The sequence below is a fragment of the Nicrophorus vespilloides genome, unplaced genomic scaffold (genome assembly GCF_001412225.1).
Source record: "Nicrophorus vespilloides isolate i.1.1-1 unplaced genomic scaffold, Nicve_v1.0, whole genome shotgun sequence".
Taxonomy (NCBI): Eukaryota; Metazoa; Arthropoda; class Insecta; order Coleoptera; family Silphidae; genus Nicrophorus; species Nicrophorus vespilloides.
The window spans coordinates 61,143-80,893 of record NW_017096100.1 but is presented as its reverse complement, the minus strand read 5'-3'; the positions used below and the strand labels follow the sequence as shown (position 1 = coordinate 80,893).

The following is a 19,751-nucleotide window of genomic DNA, read 5'->3' as shown; positions in this document are numbered from 1 at the left end:
TTTGAATTCACGTCAGTATTTTGTTTTATTTTTTAATACGTAAGAGAAGAAACGATTCACATAACGGCGAGCACATAAGTGTAGATTTTTATTGATCGAATTGTGTGTCAAGGGTCAATTATGTCACGAATTGTATGAACTTTTCAATATCAACTTATATTTTCAACTGAAATTGTAAATCAAATAGATTCACCTTCAATTTTTCTCTTTACCTTATATTAAAAAAAAAAACTTTACAAAACTTAAAGAATTCACAACGAACAAAACGAAGGACTAACAGTTTTACGTTCTACTCCTAATCAATGCAATTTATTATATAACAAAAGTTGCGTAATGTTTATTACGTAACTAAGACATAACGATTTTCGATGTCTTCACATTTTCTTGAATTGCTCGATAACCGCTCCAGTTAATTACGTCTTCGAATACTCGAATTAAAGCTGAAAATCTCACCTTTCGAAGAAGCCTACTAGCAACTAGTATTATGTCGGTTCGTTCGTGCTATGAGTTGTTAGAAGTGTCTTTGATGAGAAATAGCTTCTTTACTTTTTCATAAAATTCAAGATAACCATGCAGGATAATTACATAACTAGAATAGTAAACTGGAGACCGTCACCTTTCGAATGAGTTCGCTGAAAAAATCTAGCATTAATATTTTGATTATGAAAGTGCCTGAAAATAACTAAAATGGAAATAACTTGAAAAATAATTAACATTTTGATTGAATCATCGAATTTGGGATAGGCTTACGCAATTCGTTATATAATAATAACGTTGCGTTCTGATGGGATCTCAGTTATTTTTATTATTATTAATTTCGTGAAAGTTATGTAACTTTTTTTGTGTGCATTATTTATTGTTAAGCAAGAAGGGCGCCACCGTTACGTAACTTTCTATGTAATAACAGTTGCGCAATGTTCGTTACCGATAACCGAGAGAACACGATTTTCGATGTATTCAGTATTTAAATTTTTATTTATTGATTTACATACAAAAAAAATATTGTTGAAAATGCGAAAATTAATATAGAAAGTATTTTATAAAGGAAAAATATGAAATGAATTTATAATTTTTTGTTGAATGTAATATAAAATTACTTGATTTACAACTATATCTGTTTAATTTTAATAACCTTTGAACTCGTTCTCAGACTCGTTGTATCTTATGACCTTCCTTTACAGAAAAACACGTTAAGAAGCGATTTACAACTCCCACTTATTATTAAAACACAAATGCATCTTTATCCAATTACAACGAGTCAGATACAGTATTAGTATACATTGTAGCATGGAAGTAAGTATTTAGTAGTGAAAACAAAATGTTTGGTGTAATGTATATGAATTTTGTTTTAATATTATTTGCCCAAAATAATAATTGAGAGTGTAAATTGTTATTTCTTTATAATTTAGGAGAAGAATGCGAGTTGGAAAATGGATCAAAAGGTGTTTGCATTGAGGCATTGAAATGCCAACAGGCTTACAGAAGTATTAAATTAGGTATAGGAAAGAAACCGAAACTTTGCCAATACAAAGGAAAAGATACAACCATTTGTTGTGATGATGCAAATGCTACGGAAATTGTAGGAATTAAAAGTGTACAAGGTAATTCAAAGAAAAAGTTTTAACGAGAAACTGAATATTTTGATTTTAGCTTGTATGAAATGGGGTCCAAATTTATATTCTCCATCTGCTTTAATTGTCGGTGGAGGAGGTGAACCATCATCGACTGCCGAGTTTCCACATATGGTTTAAAAAGTTAACTGCACATTTTAAGAAGTTGTATAATATATTTATATTCTTTTCAGGCAGCATTGGGATACGAAGATACTGAAAATAACGAGACTTATTGGGGATGCGGAGGAAGCTTGATCAGCCTGAAATTCGTTCTCACTGCAGCTCACTGTCTGAATAGCCTACATTTGTTTGAATTATTTATATAATTAAATTCAATGAAAGTTGATTGATTCTTTTCAGAGGTCCGGTAAAGTACGTGAGACTTGGAGATTTGAATTTGAGAACTACAGACGATGAAGCCGATCCACAAGATTTCCTTGTTTCCAAAACGTACAAACATCCGCTTTATAAACGACCCGTCAAGTACCATGATATAGCCTTGATCTTATTAGATCGTGCAGCTGTGATCACCAAGTATGTACAACCAGCTTGCCTGAATATCAATCTGAACACCTCAAACAATCATCTTGTTGCAACTGGTTGGGGTTTGCTTTCGTTCCAAGGAAATGCAGCGGATCATCTTCAAAAATTAGATTTATACCAAGTGAATAACAATGATTGTAAGAAGGCATATGAAGTGAATCGACGTGTACTTAGTGAAGGTATACTCGAGCAATATCAAATTTGCGCAGGATATCGCGGAAGAGACACCTGTCAAGTATTTTGTTTACATTTACTATTTGATTGTCAACTTTATCAATGTAATCATTTTTAGGGAGATTCAGGAGGACCTTTACAATCGCGAACGAACTTAAGAAACTATTATATTCATGGAGTCACGTCCTTCGGGAAAGCTTGTTTATTAACTAACAGTCCAGGAGTCTACACTCGAGTGGCCAACTATATAGATTGGATTGAATCCATCGTTTGGCCAAACGCTAAATAACATTTCAGGCTGAAAGCTCATATCATTCACCCATAAATAATACACACTAAGTAGTTTTGAAAAAAAGAAGATAATAATTAGACAATAATTTTTGTATTTTTTTTTAATAAATTTCAATTATAATTATTGTGAATAGTTAAATAATCTATTTAAATTTAAACCTGCTACAATAAAACATAATTACCTTGACTTTCTTTTATGTACAATTTCGAACAGAAAGTTTAATTATTAGTTTTTGTTAAACTTTGAACTTGTTCAATTATGAAATAGGAAAAGCAATGTCTGGTGGATCTTGTGATCTTTTTCTCGGTAAAAGAAATAACTAGATACAACTCCCACGTTTGCTTTCTTTTATATAAATTACTGCAGCTCACGCATTTAAAATCGTTTGTATTATAAAGTGTTTTGCTGCTCCTGTCGCACTGGAACATAATTTTTCCAAGAATATAATCATGTTTAATATTATTTTCAATTTGTACAAAAGCCACAGTTGAATTGGATAAGCAAAATTGAAAAAAGAATGACTATGTTTATAATATTATGCGAGTTGGAAAATTGATCAATGGGTGTTTGCATTAAGGCAGTAAAATTTTAACAAGCTTATAGGAGTTTTAGATTAGATACAGAGAGCAAATCGGAGCTTTATCAATACAGTGGAAGAGGAAAAACTATTTGTTATGATGATGGAAATGTCAAGGAAATTACATGACATAGAAGTGTACAAGGTAATTTAAAGAAAACGTCTCAACGAAAAACTTCATATTTTGATTTTAGCTTGTAAGAAACAGGGTTCAAATTGATATTGTTCATCATTTCTAGTTCCACCATTTTTCATAAATGTCAAAATTCTTGCGACACATTTACAGTCTTGACAAACGACTTTGTCAAGCATCAACATGATGGGGCTTGTTGTTCTTCCAGGGTGTTAAGTCGGATCATTTTCAGAACCTTGTGCTGAATCAAGCTAACAACACTTAGTGCAACAAGTATTATGAGATAAACGCTTAATGGAATTATGGAAAATAGACAGATTTGCGCTGGTTTTGCATATGGGGATATATTTTAGGATTTAACTTGCAGGGAGACTCAGGAGGATCGTTCGAAAACTCTATTTATTGACAAATAGTCCTGGCTTTTACACAAAAGTCTCCAACTACCTCAGATTGATCGAGGAAAAAGTTTAGCAAAATGACACTTTGTTTAAGAAAAAATCTGTATATTGAAGTTTTTTTATGTCGTATAATTTTATTCACAATCTGTTCATCAATGTGAACATTGAGTAAATTTAAGATCGCGGTTGACATTAAATGGATAATCTTTCCCGGTTGATAGTTACCATTATATTGATTTGATTATTTTTTTAAGTAGTATATTGATGCTCTGCGATTCCACAATTTCCTTTGATTGTATATCTGCTACTATCCTTAACACTGTCATTGTCTATCGGCATGGCTCAAAGTCCATATGCTGAACCTCATTCATTTGACTGTCCACCTGTGATGAACGATGACTCTATTGCTGCAAGCACCGAAAGGGCTCACAAAGGGCCTGGTTCGACCAGGATTCGAACCAGGCGCCCACGAAATTTTGGGTAGGGCGACTTAACCATTCGGCTATTAGTTACCCTTTATATTGAAGTGAGAATTTTTTTGGTAACTTACTGATATAAATTATTTTTATATTAGTCATAAAATCTGCATAAAAACTTTCTAATTTTAATACCACCAATTTTTATGAATAAATATACAAGCCAAAAGCATATTACTTAGCAAAAAATTGCATAATCGTTTTGTTGATATTTAGATAATTGGCATAATTATCATTGGACGCATCAATAATTAAATTACGAATTTCTAAATTTAGCTGCCATAACATAACTATAATTGAATAATAATAATAATTTATTAGAATGTTGTATATAAAGAGAATTCTGATGATATTAGAAGTGTATTTTCATCCAATGTCTCGAAGAAGAAACAACGCGCAAACTGTAATTACAGTTTTTTGTACTTTGCTGCAATTAGTGTATAGTAAATCAGTTGGAGATGAGTGCAATTTTGGAAACGGCACAAAAGGATTTTGCGTGGGAATTAAGGATTGTCAGGAAGCTATTAAACTTTTAAATGTTAAGAAAACTTTGAACGTGTGTAGCTATATAAACGAGTATCCTGTGGTTTGTTGTAATGATACCAAGATTGTAGCAACGCGAGGAGTCAAAAGTTTAAAATGTAAGTAATTCTGTCACTTAAGTCAATTAGTTATAAAGATATTTGCTTTAGATTGTCAAGAGTATCAAATAATGAAACTACCCCAAACGAAATATGTCGGAGGTGGCAAAGATTGTCGTCCGAAAGAGTTTCCACACATGGTGAGTGTGAACTTCTGAAGCGCTTAATAATGTAATTTTTTTTCTCAGGCCGCTTTAGGCTTTGACAATAATAATGAGATTATCTGGGGATGCGGCGGAAGTTTAATCAGCTTAAAGTTTGTGCTGACTGCTGCTCATTGTCTCGACAATCTGGAATAGTAAGTTGCAGTCACCTTATTAAGAATAGATTTGAAAACTCTCTTACAGCGGACCTGTTAAGCATGTGAGATTGGGGGATTTAAACTTAAAAAGCGATGAAGATGATGCTGAGGTACAAGATTTCTTTGTTACAAAGACATACAAGCATCCGCAATACAAGAGACCTTCGAAATACCACGACATAGCTTTAGTAGAATTAGATCGTGATGCTAAAGTCACGGATTACGTAAAGATCGCGTGTCTTAATGTAATCGATATACCAAAAGATAATGTATACATTACTATAGGTTGGGGTTTGCTATCGTTCCATGGAACGCCAGCAAATATTCTTCAGAAAGTGCACGTAAGAGAAGTCAATAATTCAGCGTGCAATAGCTTCTATGAAGTACACCAGCGTTTATATAACTCGGGCATTGTGGAATCAACGCAAATTTGCGCAGGAGAACCTGGAAAAGATACTTGCAAGGTAACATCTACTTCTTCTGGTGTCAAAGTGAATGATGTAACATATTTCAGGGAGATTCCGGAGGACCTTTGCAAATACGCAATAGGAATTACCTGAAAGCTTACGATATCCATGGAGTTACTTCCTTTGGAAAAGCGTGTCTCCTAACTAACAGCCCAGGTGTTTACACCAGAGTCTCCTATTATATTGATTGGATTGAATCAATTGTTTGGCCATGAAGTTTACATAATTATTCTCAAATAAAAACACAAAAATACAAAAAAAAATGTATATTGTGTACTTAATTATCACAACTTTTGTTCATATATCAATTTGCATTATATACTTGAATTGTTAATTATATAATAAAATATGTAAATAATTAAAATTCAACAATAAAGTGATTGTCAAATGTACAGGTTTTAACATTTCAAAAATAACATATAAAATGTAAAGGAAAACATCTAAATATATTTCTAGTTTTTTTTTAACTGTTTTCTAATATGCAATAAGTATATTTATATGTAATGATAAATTTATTAATTTTTGTTAATAAGAAATAGTTTTGGATTTTTTTTTAGTTTACAAACTGAATGAAGAATACGTGTACCATAATAACCATATAACTAAAAATTAAATAAAAAAGTGTATATAAAAGAAGAGAATTCCGCAAAACTTGCTAGTCTACCAGAACGGATTGAAGATTGAACATGTTTAACGTGAATTCATTGACTGTAATTATTACAATCAATTTAGTAATTTCACACGGTACTGTGTATCTCGGTAATTAGTGCGTGAATTTGATGTTTTTCATTAATTATTAATTATGTGTGATTTTTTTTGTTAGGTGATTTATGCGATTTTGATGATGGTTCGACAGGATTCTGTGTGGGAATCAAGGAGTGCAAAGAGGCTATTAAATTGTTGAACGTTAGTGTAGCTCTGAAGGTTTGCAATTACGATCAGGATTATCCAATAGTTTGTTGCAACGATAAAGATGTGAAAATACCAGGAGTTAAAAGTCTTAAATGTTTGTTTATTAATTGTAGAAATTCTTACTCACTTTTAATGTTTATTTTTTTCATTTTTCAGATTGCGATGAGATAAATGTGCGAAAACGGTCAGGACTTTTAACCGTCGGTGGTGGAAAACCTTCTTTGGCTAAAGAATTTCCTCATATGGTTTTATATTTCAGAATAATTGAGATGTTTATATTTTGTTGTTGTTGATTTCAGGCAGCTTTGGGGTATTCAAACAATGAAGATATCATTTGGGGATGCGGTGGAAGTTTGATCAGTTTGAAGTTCGTTCTGACAGCGGGTCATTGTTTGCAAAATATTGAATTGTGAGTTGTCTTCTTTTCATTGATTTAGTAATAAATTTGCAATTTTAGTGGTCCGGTTAAACATGTGAGATTAGGAGATTTAAATCTGAAGAGTAACACTGATGATGCTTCTCCTCAATCGTTTTTTGTTGCAAGAACTTACAAGCATCCCAATTATGTTCGTCCTTCGAAATATCATGATATAGGTTTAATTGAATTGGATAGAGAAGCAAAAAAGACGAGTTACGTAAAGGCCGCTTGTCTGAATATTCGCGAGGACGCGAATGAAGATAAGTTTCTTGCAACTGGATGGGGTGAGTTGTCCTTTCATGGTGCCCCTGCTGATCATCTGCAGAAGATTCAACTCAGAGAAATGAACAATTCCCAATGCAATAACCATTACAAAATCAACAAACGTCTTTATAATAAAGGCATATCTCCATCAATGCAGATATGTGCAGGTGATCCAGGAAAAGATACTTGCAAAGTAACTAAATTTTAATAGCACTTAGTACCAATACTTACTATAAGCATTTTAAGGGCGATTCCGGAGGTCCATTGCAACAGTACAATAAGAAATATATAAAAGCTTTCGATATACATGGAGTGACTTCGTTTGGAAAAGCCTGTCTTTTAACAAGTAGTCCAGCGGTTTATACAAGAGTCTCTTATTACATTGATTGGATAGAATCCATAGTTTGGCCATAATTAAAGAAACATAAAATTAACTTAACTTGAGACAAACAAATTTTTAGTGACTTATTTGTTAATTTATTATGTTTTAATAATAAACTACAAAATGTTATTTCAAAATTTAAAAATAAACTAATATTTCTTGATCTTTTCTTGAGATTTTATTCAAGGACAACATATTAAAAACTAAAATTATAAATTATTTATGATTCTTTTGTAATAGTAATTGCTTTGTTTACAAGCTGTAATACTATGTTTTTTGAATGATTTAAAAACTTGGCTCCATTATACTTTTCTTTATTTTAATTGTTCATTAAATATATCAAAAAAAAAATCAATTGAAAAACAAAAGTTATATAAAAAATATATTAAAATAATAAAAATACAGCTGATGTTCAAAGCTTAAAATGTTGTGATGATCGATGAAATTCACGAAAATTTAAAAAAAAAAAGGAAAACGTCTATTCTCGGTTACGTCACAAACATTTCGGAGATTTTGTTTCATAAAGAGTTATGTATCTTAAGCAATCATGAAATGTAACAAAAGTTACGTAATTATCGTGAAATTGAGAAAAAACTCAACTGAACGAAAATCTCAATGAAACAGCGATTTTTTCCAATTTTTACAGCTCGTAGTAGGCGACTCAACGATAGCACGAAGATGCGAATAGTTTCGTTGGAAAAGTGAGGTATTCCGTTTTAAATTGTGTAGTCGAAGATGTAATTATCTGGCCAAATTAGAATGAGAATGAAATTAAAATGCTTAATTTTGATAACTTACAGCAGATGTACTGACCAAAGCACAATGCCGGCAGTTAGCTTATTGAAAAGATTGTAGTTTTCTCTTTAATTTGCGTATTTTCTTCTTCTTCTACTACTTCCTTCGTCCTTCTTCATTTGACTTCCGCATTACGCGCCAATAAGCCAGCCTCTGTCTGTACATTCAAACACATTTGGTTTTTAAACAAACTTATTCTTCGGATTTCTTCTTCCGCCCAAATAATTAAGGTAACCAGCTTCTCCCAATAAACCAAAACTTCCTTTTTCAGCACAAATAATCAAAATAAAGAACTTCTTCTAACGCAACTAAAAATAACTATTAAATCAAACTTAAATTAACTTTGCGTATTTGATGGTTTAATTTTCATGAGAGGTAATCGATTAATTTAAAGGTATTGCAGAAAATTGAGAAAAAAAATAGTTAAATAAATGGTTATATTCATATAGAATTGAAATTTTTAATTTACTGTTCTAAAAAATGATTCTTTCGCATTCATTTCCTATAAAATTAATTATGTTTGAACAATTAATAAGTTATTAAGCATATTCAAGAAACAGTCTGCAACCACACATACGTATTCCTGTTGCAGATTATTTCCTGCAAATTCCGACAGATGTCGCTGCTTGTCATAATTAAAATGCTTATAACTTGAAAACTAATTAGCATTTAAATTACTGAACTAAAGTACTAATGTTACATTTGTTCAAGACCTATGTTGACATCTTGGTTTATTTAGATTAGAACGTTTTTAAAGAAGTGGATTTTATGCAGCGCCAAAATGCCTGAACTACAACCTTTGAGATATCGCTAACAGATGGTGCCAGCTGTCACAAAAAATGGAATATTTATTTTACGCCTAAAGTACAGGCAACCGATCATACATATTCACTATGATAAACAATAAGAAAAACAACGTCTTAGATAATGGTCTGTATTTTCGTAAGCATGAGCTCTCAGAAGAATCTTATATATGTATGTTGATCTTGAATATACACAGATTAAAATAAGCATAAATATTAGTTTGTAGCTGCAATGGTGTCTTCATAATTGATTAACAAACGTAGGTATTTCACAAATGAGTTTGGAAAATAACGTCTTCGATAATAGCCTGTATTTTCGTATACACCAAGTTTCAGATTAATTTTGGACATTAATGTTAATCTTAAATATACAGAGATTAAAATGAGTGTAAATACAGGGTTGTGGCTACCATAGCTTCGTGACAATTAATTATCAAACTTTGGTATTAGATAGTTTGGAAAACATCTTTTTCGAAAATGGCCTGTATTTTCGTAAGCACTTGTTTTTAGAAGAATGTTGAACATGAATGTTGATCTACAATATACAAAGATTAAAATAAGTGAAAATATAGATTGATAGTTATATAAAATACTTTTAGTCTCTTTCTGGGGATTTGATGAAAATTAACATTTTTGTTTTTTCCATGAAGTAATATTTTTGGTAACATTCTGCAAATGAAAACTGCTAGTAAGGAATGCTTTCCACTTTCTGGAGAACTTAAGGTCATCAACTATACATTAAAGGCATGTTGCTATCAACTCCACCTAAAATAATAACAATTGTACAAATGATTGTTTACAAGTTGATTATTTACCTTATGTTTATTAACGATAAATTGTTTATAATAATTATAATTACTTTGTTTACAACCTGTAATACTATGTTTTTTGAATCATTTAAAAACTTGGTTACATTATAATTTTCTTTATTTTAATTGTTCATTAAACATATCAGAAACAAATGTATAAATGAAAAATCGCTTCTTTATTGCAACAAAATACATAGCAAAATTCAGATTTTCAATTTCAATATGAAAGAAAAACATTGCTTTTTTATTTATTTTGTTCGTCGATGTAATCAAATATATGCTTAAGAATATCAGAATGGTTGATCATGGCCATACGATTGACTCAATCCATTCGATGTAATTGGAAACTCTAGTGTAAACACCTGGACTTTCAGTAAGAAGACAAGCTTTTCCAAAAGACGTAACTCCATGTATGTCGTAAGCGTTATTATAGTTGTAATTTACCTGCTGTAATGGACCACCAGAATCACCCTAAAAATATATATTGTAAATAAAGTTATATTGAATAAAGAGATAATATACTTTGCAAGTGTCTTTTCCGGGACTTCCAGCGCACACCTGAAGCGATTCTTGAATGCCATAAAGGTACAAACGTTCATTTGAGTCAAAATATGTATTGCATTCGATATTATCTACTTCATACAGATATACTTTCATTAGATGATCCGAAGCTTCACCGTGGAAAGACACCGAACCCCAACCGCTCGTTTCGTAATATTTTATTCTAGGGTTTTTACGTATATTCAAGCAAGCAGGCTTCACGTAAGCGCTAATCTTAGCTTCACCATACAATTCAATCAAAGCTATATCGTTGTATTTTGATGGAATCTTATAATCCGGATGTTTGTGTATCTTTGACACCAGAAAATCCTGCGGAGAGGCATCATCTAAATTACTCTTCAGATTTAAATCTCCTAGACGCACGTGTTTTACATCTCCGCTACAAGAAACAAATGTAAAGTAAGTGAAATTAGTTTTAATTTAAACTTACAATTCTTGGGATTTCAAACAATGGGCCGCGGTTAAAACAAACTTTGTGCTGATCAAACTTCCACCGCAACCCCAGATTATCTCTCCGTTACTATAAAATCCCAATGCAGCCTGAAAAGTTCATCAGATTTAAACTAATCCGATCTAGAAGATCTATATTTTATACCATATGAGGAATTTCTCTAGGTTTTGAAGGTTTTCCTCCTCCAATGAGTCTAACGAATCTTAGTCTGACATGCTCATCTAACGGTGTCTGCACTTCTTTACAATCTGATATAAATAAACAAATTTATATTTTGCAATCTTATAGTCATTTTATAAATAAACGTACATTTAAGACTCTTGGCTCCTGGGAATTGACCGGACGTTTCGCTGCAACAAACGATGGGAAAACCATTCACATATTTGCAGACTTTCTGAGTACTTCCATTTTTCAGCAATTCAAGAGCCTCTGGACAATTCTTTATCCCCGTGCAGTATCCATTGCTGCCATCCTCCAAAGTACAAGAGTCTCCTAAAAATTGATTATTTTACTTTAATTTAAAAATAATCAAGCAATTATAAAAATTACCAATATCTTTCGCATTCTGCAAATGTATTAAATTGTTCACTAAAATTACTATAAAATAGTACACAGCAGACATGTTTTGAGTGCGAAGCATTGCGGATAACTAAATTTACGAAATTCGTCTTCAAACGAGTTTTTGATAATTACTTAATAATATAAGTTGTTATTGGATGTATAAAATAAGACAAGGATATAATTAATATTTTTTGATACTGTAATTTTATTTAATAATTGCCAAAGACTAAATTAAAGTTTGTTTTGACTGAAATTAAAATCTTCATTACTTTTTATTCAATCAAAAGTTTCAAATAAAATCTCCATGGAAAAACAATTACTTATAAGTATTGATAACTAGTTGACATTGACTAATCCACAAATGTAATTGTCTGAAATCCTTGGTTCGAAATATCTTCAAGGACATTTTATCACAGTTCAAGTTTTTATAAAAATATTTGAAACTATTGCTACAATTATGGTGATTTCATTGTATTTCAATCAAATTTATTGAAATAAAAAAAATGTGTCTGTTTCATCCAAGTTCAAAATATAATAATTTAATTACATTGTGTACAAAAAAAATAAAAAATTATTAGTTTTTGATCCCTCACTGAAATATATTATTTAAACATTTAAAGAAATAATAAGTGAAATTAATTTAATTAAAATAATTTTATTTAGACAAATTAATTGAATAATAAATGACATTTACTGTCACGTTGAATCAAAATTGGTTATAAAAATCAACTTAATCTATAAAAAAATATGTTAGATTTCTTTTGTTTCAATTACATCATAAGTTCAAATTATTGACTCAAGCCGTTGAATGTAATTGGAAACTCTAGTGTAAACACCTGGACTTTTCAAAATGACGTAACTCCATGAATATCTTAAGCTGTTTCATAGTTCTAAGTATTCTGCAGTAACGATCCACCAGAATCACCCTAAAACCATATAATTTTCATATACCAAAAAAGGAAGTTGTAGTACTTTGCAGGTGTTTTTTCCTGAATTTTCAGCGCATATCTGATAAGATTCCTGAATGCTCATCGACATTCACCTTCTGCAGAAAATCTGCAGGTTCACCGTGAAATGATAGCAAACCCCAGCCGATTGCAGTGTATCTGCTACAATCCGGTGTAGATTGAATATTAAGACACGCAGGCCTTACATGAGCGGTAATCTGAGCTTCGCCACTTAATACCACTAAAGCTATGTCATGATATTTCAAAGGATGCTTATAATCCGGATGTGTGTACGTCTTCAAAACGAGGAAATCTTGCGATCAGGCATCATCTATATTGCTGTTCAAGTCCATATCTCCTAATCGCACATGTTTGATGTTACCCCTAAAAATTGTTAATTATTTTTCAATTATTTTTTAACTTAGGACGCAAACAATGGGCAACAGTCAACACGAACTTTATACTTACCAGAATTCTTCCGCATCCCCAAATTATGCTTCCGTTGTTATTATATCCAAAAGCATCTTAAATCGATTGATTTTGTTGTTATAAATCGATCAATGCATATATACCAGATGAAGAAATTCTCTACTCTTCTCACGTTTCTCACCGCCAATTACAAGATATATTTGTTTCGGAATTTGCGATAACCTACAATCTAAAATGGAGACGTTTTAACCAATTTGGACGTTAATTACATACATTTTAGACTCTTGTCTCTTAGTATTTGCTGGGTTATTCCATCGCAAAAAACAATCGGGTAATTATCACCTTCTGAGCTTGTCCTTCCTTCAACAGTGCTATAGCCTTTGGGCAATTCTTTATACCTATGCAATTTCCTTTGGAACCATCATCCAAAGTGCAAACATCTCTTAGAATGTAAATAATTATTAGTATAATAATTAATTAAATCAATATTTTCTATACCTTCTGCATTATGTAAATTTATTAAATTGTTTATGAATAATAAGACGACAAACAAGTTTCGCGTGCGAAGCATCATGAAGACGTTGATTTAAACCATCTTTGTAAATTAAAAAACCGCATCATTTGTTATTGCATATATATGTAGTGATTATGATGGAAATAAATCTAAGCTCATTAAACTTGTTTGTTTGAATATCGAGTTTTTATTAAAGACATTGCTTTAAAATAATAAATTATTTTATAATTCTGCACTTTCACTTATTTTTAATTACTTTCAATAATTTTGTTCATATTTATTTAGTGTTAATCATAAAAATTGAAGAAACGAATAATTTTGCTGTTATTAATTTTATTATAATTTTTGCAAAAAAGAAAATGTTGAATACATTTATACAAAAAGTAAAAGTTATTAATCAAATATGAGAAGATATTTTGTTATCTCTGGTATCATATACCAATTATTGTTTTTATCTTAAATCTCTAGCTGTGGCCATACGATTTCCTCGATCCATTCGATGTAACCTGCTACTCTTGTGTAAACGCCTGGACTTAACGTCAAGAGACAAGCTTTTCCAAACGATGTTATTCCAACGATATCATAAGCATTTCGATACTCGTCATTATATGTCTGCAAAGGACCACCAGAATCTCCCTAAAAAATAAATTAATTAATATATTAAAATGTATATATTGTAGTATACATTACCTTGCAAGTATCTTTCCCAGGATTTCCTGCACAAATCTGATAGGTCTCTTGAATACCTTTCTTAAGGATCCTGTCATTCATTGGGTAATATTCATTACACTCTCCATTTTTGATCTCCTGCAAATTAACTTTTTGAAGGTGATCCGAAGTATCTCCATAAAAAGATGTTGAACCCCAACCAGTTGCTATGTAGTCATCGGACGTCGATAAGTTATCAACTTTCAGACATGCAGGTTTTACGTAATCAGTCATATTCGCTTCACCATCCAATTCGAGCAAAGCTATGTCGTGGTATTTAGATGGATGCTTATACATCGGATGCTTGTGCGTTCTTAAAACTGTGAAATCTTGTGGCAACGCTTGGTCATCGTTGCTCGTCAAGTTCAAGTCACCAAGTCGTACATATTTGACGTGACCGCTGAAAGAGATTTTTGTTAAGAAAAAATATTTAATTTATTCTTTTTTTTTTAGTACTTACAATTCGGGTGAGAATAAACAGTGAGATGCTGTCAATACAAATCTCGTACTGATTAGACTACCTCCGCATCCCCAAATAATTTTTCCATTGTTATCAAAGCCTAATGCCGCCTAAAAATTATAATATATATTTAATTTGATCATTTAAACTAGAAACGTTTACAAACCATGTGAGGGAATTCTTTGGCAAGAGATGGAATTCCACCACCGATTATAGGGAACCTTTCGAACTTTGGTATTGGCGTTTGTGTATTATTGCAATCTGAAATAAATTCTTTTTAATTTGAACAATAACAACTATAAAATTATTTACTTACATGTTAGACTTTTTACTCCCGGCGTTTTCCCGCAGCACACGACTGGATAACCATTATCATAGCTGCAGACTTTTCTTGCAATTCCTTCCTTCAACAGTTCGAGGGCTTCAGGACAATCCTTGATTCCTATGCAACGTCCAGGTTTTCCCGTCTCCATAATGCAAAAATCACCTAAAATTTAAACAATTCAACATTCGTACAATTAAAATTTATTTTAAATTTACCTGATTTTTGCTGTTTCTTTAAAGCTAACACATTGAATATAAATAACGTGCAGATTATTTTAACTAGATTCAACATTAATGAACAAGCCATCGTAGAGAACTGGTCATGAATTGAAGTAAAACTTACTTTTACCTGTTTCGTTTAAAATACATTTTTATTTTACCTGAATTAAGAAAGCGGATGACCTTATCATCCAATAAGGAAAATCCAGCTGCACATGCGTTTTATTGTATGAATAACCGTCAATGGAACTCCACACAAGCGTAGGAGCTGAGATCCTGGGACTTCAAATCTTAAAAAGTACACTTGTACTTTTTTTGGGAATGATGCCCCGCTTCACAAATATTTTTTTTAGAAGTCAGCACCTTCACCCCGCAAACGGAACCACCCTTAATATCCGCAAACTCTCGTATTTCAGTAAAGAAAGATTGAATTAACCCTGCAATTGAATTTCGACTGGGGCCTTTCAAGCTTTAAACACTGATAACAATTCATTATAATCATATAATAGATTAAATTGTATTTAATGAGAGGAATTTTAAGGATTAATTAAGTGGAAATCATTTTCGTTATACAATAATATATTTCTTTTCAAACATTTGTAAATATTCAATATATTTAAAAATAAAAACGGATGCTTAAATTATATTATAAACTAATTAATAAAGTTGTCTGTGGGTAAACAACAACAAACGTTTAACAAATGTCAACAATCTAGTGAAAACTGTCTATCCCAAATATTGGATATAAACGTATTCCTTTTTTATTTGTAAACTTTCAAACGAACGTGACGATAGAAGAAGATTAAGAAAATAACACGTTTAACATTCTGTTTAGATTCAAAGTGGATTAATACGATTAATCTATTTCATTTGCACACCGAAGAATATAGTACACTTAGTCTAAGTTTGCAGAACAATCGGCTAAGCTATGCAAAAATAAATAAACACATGTTTTCTTAGTAAATCCATAAAAGTTAATATGTTTTTTTTTTTGATTGTTTGTCTAATGAAAATCAAGTCCAAAGGAAGACACGCATCAATCAAATAACAAATCTCAATTCTTGTATCTTTTACGTATATGTTTTTTATTTGCTTATTGTCGAAAAACGAAATGAAATTGTTAAATTTAACGTAAATATTAGATTAAAATGTTTATTTTGAATACAGAAAATTCGTTTCCTTTTGAAAATTTATTTGGTCGCATAGTAAATTTTGATTTAAAAATCTCAAGTCTATTCAAATTACATTATAAATAATTATATAAGGAGTTAGAGAAGAAAAAAATTAAAGATTGCGTTAAATTCCATTAGTTTCAGACACTTAATTACAGTCACTAATATAGAGGTTAGTATTTATCGAAGCAATTATTTTTTTTGTGCGGAATATTATTATTATTTCATCAAAGTTTAGACATGTATTTTGTATTACCTAATCATCGAACAGCACACTATTTATTTATTTATACATCATAAGCTCTGAATTTCCTTTTTTTCTTTGTTGTTGTACCTTTGGGCCTAATGCTTTGAAGTTAAAATGGTGACGAATTCTGCAAGTAAAATGTTATTTGGCGTGCATTTTATTGAGCAATTATGTAATTATTTCACCGTCGTAGTTGACCTGACCGTCTCCATCCAAATCTGCTTCCTTGATCATGTCATCCACTTCCTCCTCGGAAAGCCGTTCCCCAAGACTAGTCATGACATGCCTAAGCTCGTTCGAAGAGATCAATCCGTCGTTGTTCTTGTCGAATACCCTGCGCATGCAAAAACGCAATTCATTTAGACTTTCAGCTCTATTTCAGCTGCCAATTTATAAGTTGTTTCTTTTTCAATAACTTTGACAATTTTTATTGCATGATGCAAAAGGCCTCGGGATTTATACTTTACCCAAGTTGACCTTCGGCTGCAAAAGATTCGTGCTGTTGAATATAAAGTACATCACATAAAATCTCCATCAAATGTTACGTTATGTGTGAACTATTTGAATCTTCTAAATTAAGTAATATACACTAATAACTTTATAATCCTTATAGTATATTTCAGCAATACCTCGCATAGTGCGAGTAATCGCCAGATTACTAATATTTCTTTTGGAATATATTTTTATTTGTCTCCAATAAAAAATTGTTTGTTTTGAAATTTTCAAGTCGGACTATAGTGAATTTAAAACTTAAACCGATGAATTTTTGTGAAATATATATTTTTAGACAATTTATTATTTACTCTAACGAAATTGTTTTTTTAGATGTCTCTCGTGAGTTTATATGTATTAATAGATTGCTTTTTTCGTGCGACAAAACATTCGATTAAGTTATGATGTTTATGGTTTAGTAAATAGATTTTGTATGAAATGTATACCTGAAAGCCTCACGCAATTCGTCCTCTCCATCTGAATCTTTCATCTTCCTGGACATCATCTGAAGGAACTCGTTGAACTCGATGGTTCCATTCCCATCCTGGTCAACTTCGTTGACCATGTCTCGCAATTCGGTTTCTTCAATAAAAAAGGATGTAATAAAAGGTACTCAATTATATCCGTAATTGAATTAGTACCAGTCGGACGTTGCCCTAATGATCTCATGACAACTCCGAGCTCAGCCATCGTGATGTTCCCATCCTCGTCTTTATCGAAGAGCATGAAAGCCTCCTTGAACTCAGCCACCTGATCCTCCGACAACCCATACTCGTTCTACCGAAAACAGAAGAGGTAACAGGAATATAGCATATGTAGGCCGCTTTCGGGATACAGTCCACGCAAATTATCTGGTTGATGAAACTGTGAACATACTGAGGTCTGTATAACATCTATATTACTTGTAAGTCTGAGGAGTCTCGTGTATTCCTTGCCGTATGTGCCCATTCTGTTTGGAGATAGTTGTGTTTGTGGTGGTGATGATGATGAGGTTTTTGTTGGGTCGGCGGCGTGCGGGCCTCGAGCGCGAAAAATAGAACCGTCTCAACAGGAACAAGAAAACGGCAACACTAATCCGAGAGAATTTCGGGGCAAAACTAATTTTATTTTCAGACGCACTCGACCCGAAGGCATTTACATTTGTCGGTGTATTTGTCCACCTCCTAATCACACAATTTTAATGCATTTTCTATCTTGTTTTATATTTGTCGGTATTTTTAAGCTTTGCTGCTCTACAGATGCTTATTTATAGATAATAAAAATGTGCCATTTACCAATTAAGCGTGAAACTCAACGCGGGGGGAAAATATTTTTAAATAGTTTTAGTTATAGCGTGCATTTGGCACGCTTCGCATTAACCGACACCTGAACTGCATTACAACCAATAATTTATTATGTCTTTACCATACAGTTTATCAATTAACATACAAATAAAACAGAAGATTCATAAATAGTTACATCTGAGCTGCATTACGACCTTCAATTTATTACATCATAAGTTCAAATTTCATATTTATTAAATACAATTAACTTCATAAATTTATATTTTTAAGTTATGAAATGATAATTAATTAATTCTGCAAATTAATGAATCAAAACTAAAAAATTCTCGAAACTTGCACAAAAAAATAACTTGAAACTCAAACAAAATATTCGAAAATAGATTTGTTTTGTTTGGAGTTTCTTCTCTGCCCATATTTAATGAAAAAACAAATAACATTAGACAGTTTTCTTCTTTAATAAAAATGTAGAACCTCACATAGTCCGGATTCACTATAGTCCGGTTTGAATTTGTTTTAATTTACTCAATTAGTACAGCTATTCGGACTATGCGAGCTATTGGTTGTAAATTTTTATTTTCAGTTAATTTTCAGGCTCTGAAAGAAAAATATAGGCTCTGAAAAAAATGTATAATTAAATTTACTATTATATCTTATAAGTAAAATTTAACTCAAAATATGAACAAATTTAAAAATCGAACTGTGGACAAGGTCGAACATTGGAATAATTTAAGAAGACTGCACTTTATATAAAAATATATTAAAAAAAGGTCGTGTCGACAAACTACTTTCTTACTGGTTTCCAAAGACGATATCTTACGTAACGGCGATATCGTATGTAACTTAAATTTTATTGGGCACTAAAACTGAGTTGAAACATATACAAGTGGCACGACGGGATTTCAGGGAAATCAATATTAAAGAAGCATGTCATCTACTTTTCATCTCCGAAGCCCGGTGCGAGCTTTTCCACACGATGCAAACGACAGCTTTCATATGGAAAACCGTTCTCATAGTCGCCGTGCAGTAAACAATTGCAGCAGGAATTTTCCGTTTCGCTTTTGTCCCATTTGAAATGTTTATTTGTAGTTGTTGTTTTTTTTTTTAGTAATTTATGATGTTCCTTTATTAAACTCAAATATATATGTACCTATAGGGGTTTCTGTTCATTCCGGGACTTTCTACTTTCTATCATCGAACCTTGTGCAACGTTGGAACTCGCCCCAAATCTTACATCTTGGAACTGAGCCCTGAACATGTTCACGCCAAGCTTTACGTGCAACAACTTTAATAATACATTCCATAACATGTGCGGTATCAACCGAGTCTCCATTTAAGTTATATTGCAATTTGTAACAATTACATTTTATTTATCATAATTATCTTAT

General features: G+C 31.7%; 6 protein-coding genes across 11 annotated transcripts in view; 3 read left to right on the top strand and 3 right to left on the bottom strand.

Annotated features, from left to right (window-relative positions):
- Positions 1 to 1,393: 1,393 nt before the first annotated feature.
- On the top strand, positions 1,394 to 2,691 carry LOC108569558 (serine protease snake-like). The gene is made up of 5 exons (XM_017931146.1): positions 1,394 to 1,601; positions 1,651 to 1,745; positions 1,805 to 1,920; positions 1,974 to 2,391; positions 2,449 to 2,691. The coding sequence occupies exons 2-5, from the start codon at positions 1,656 to 1,658 to the stop codon at positions 2,617 to 2,619; spliced, it is 795 nt and encodes a 264-aa protein (XP_017786635.1). The 5' UTR covers positions 1,394 to 1,601; positions 1,651 to 1,655; the 3' UTR covers positions 2,620 to 2,691.
- Positions 2,692 to 4,495: 1,804 nt separating this feature from the next.
- Positions 4,496 to 5,876, top strand: LOC108569560 (venom protease-like). The gene is made up of 5 exons (XM_017931148.1): positions 4,496 to 4,847; positions 4,899 to 4,987; positions 5,036 to 5,145; positions 5,195 to 5,612; positions 5,663 to 5,876. The coding sequence occupies exons 1-5, from the start codon at positions 4,529 to 4,531 to the stop codon at positions 5,828 to 5,830; spliced, it is 1,104 nt and encodes a 367-aa protein (XP_017786637.1). The 5' UTR covers positions 4,496 to 4,528; the 3' UTR covers positions 5,831 to 5,876.
- A 425-nt stretch (positions 5,877 to 6,301) lies between these two features.
- LOC108569546 (venom protease-like) lies at positions 6,302 to 7,623 on the top strand. The gene is made up of 6 exons (XM_017931134.1): positions 6,302 to 6,374; positions 6,439 to 6,621; positions 6,684 to 6,772; positions 6,827 to 6,936; positions 6,985 to 7,402; positions 7,456 to 7,623. Exons 1-6 carry the CDS (start codon positions 6,302 to 6,304, stop codon positions 7,621 to 7,623), a joined length of 1,041 nt encoding a protein of 346 aa, XP_017786623.1.
- A 2,639-nt stretch (positions 7,624 to 10,262) lies between these two features.
- Positions 10,263 to 11,632, bottom strand: LOC108569583 (venom serine protease Bi-VSP-like). The gene is made up of 6 exons (XM_017931185.1): positions 11,560 to 11,632; positions 11,320 to 11,502; positions 11,155 to 11,258; positions 10,990 to 11,099; positions 10,521 to 10,938; positions 10,263 to 10,469 (listed from the first exon to the last, which is right to left on the bottom strand). The coding sequence occupies exons 1-6, from the start codon at positions 11,630 to 11,632 to the stop codon at positions 10,302 to 10,304; spliced, it is 1,056 nt and encodes a 351-aa protein (XP_017786674.1). The 3' UTR covers positions 10,263 to 10,301.
- Positions 11,633 to 13,867: 2,235 nt separating this feature from the next.
- LOC108569582 (serine protease snake-like) lies at positions 13,868 to 16,299 on the bottom strand (the record flags this gene model as incomplete). Its single annotated transcript, XM_017931184.1, has 7 exons — positions 13,868 to 14,097; positions 14,152 to 14,569; positions 14,630 to 14,739; positions 14,796 to 14,890; positions 14,946 to 15,116; positions 15,170 to 15,261; positions 16,286 to 16,299. Coding segments are annotated over 7 exons (1,080 nt in total), but the record flags the coding sequence as incomplete, so codon positions are not given.
- Positions 16,300 to 16,657: 358 nt separating this feature from the next.
- Positions 16,658 to 19,751, bottom strand: part of LOC108569580 (neo-calmodulin-like) — a 37,273-nt gene continuing 34,179 nt past the window's right edge. For 5 of the 6 annotated variants that reach the window (XM_017931181.1, XM_017931182.1, XM_017931178.1 and 2 more), the window contains 4 exons: positions 17,725 to 17,860; positions 17,530 to 17,665; positions 16,777 to 16,925; positions 16,658 to 16,718 (listed from right to left, as the gene is read on the bottom strand). In XM_017931181.1, the coding sequence (XP_017786670.1) occupies positions 16,687 to 16,718; positions 16,777 to 16,925; positions 17,530 to 17,665; positions 17,725 to 17,860 (453 nt within the window). In that variant the 3' untranslated portion in view covers positions 16,658 to 16,686. Of the gene's footprint in view, positions 16,719 to 16,776; positions 16,926 to 17,529; positions 17,666 to 17,724; positions 17,861 to 17,959; positions 18,269 to 19,751 lie in introns of those variants that run through there. The other variant, XM_017931183.1, reaches the window with a different exon arrangement.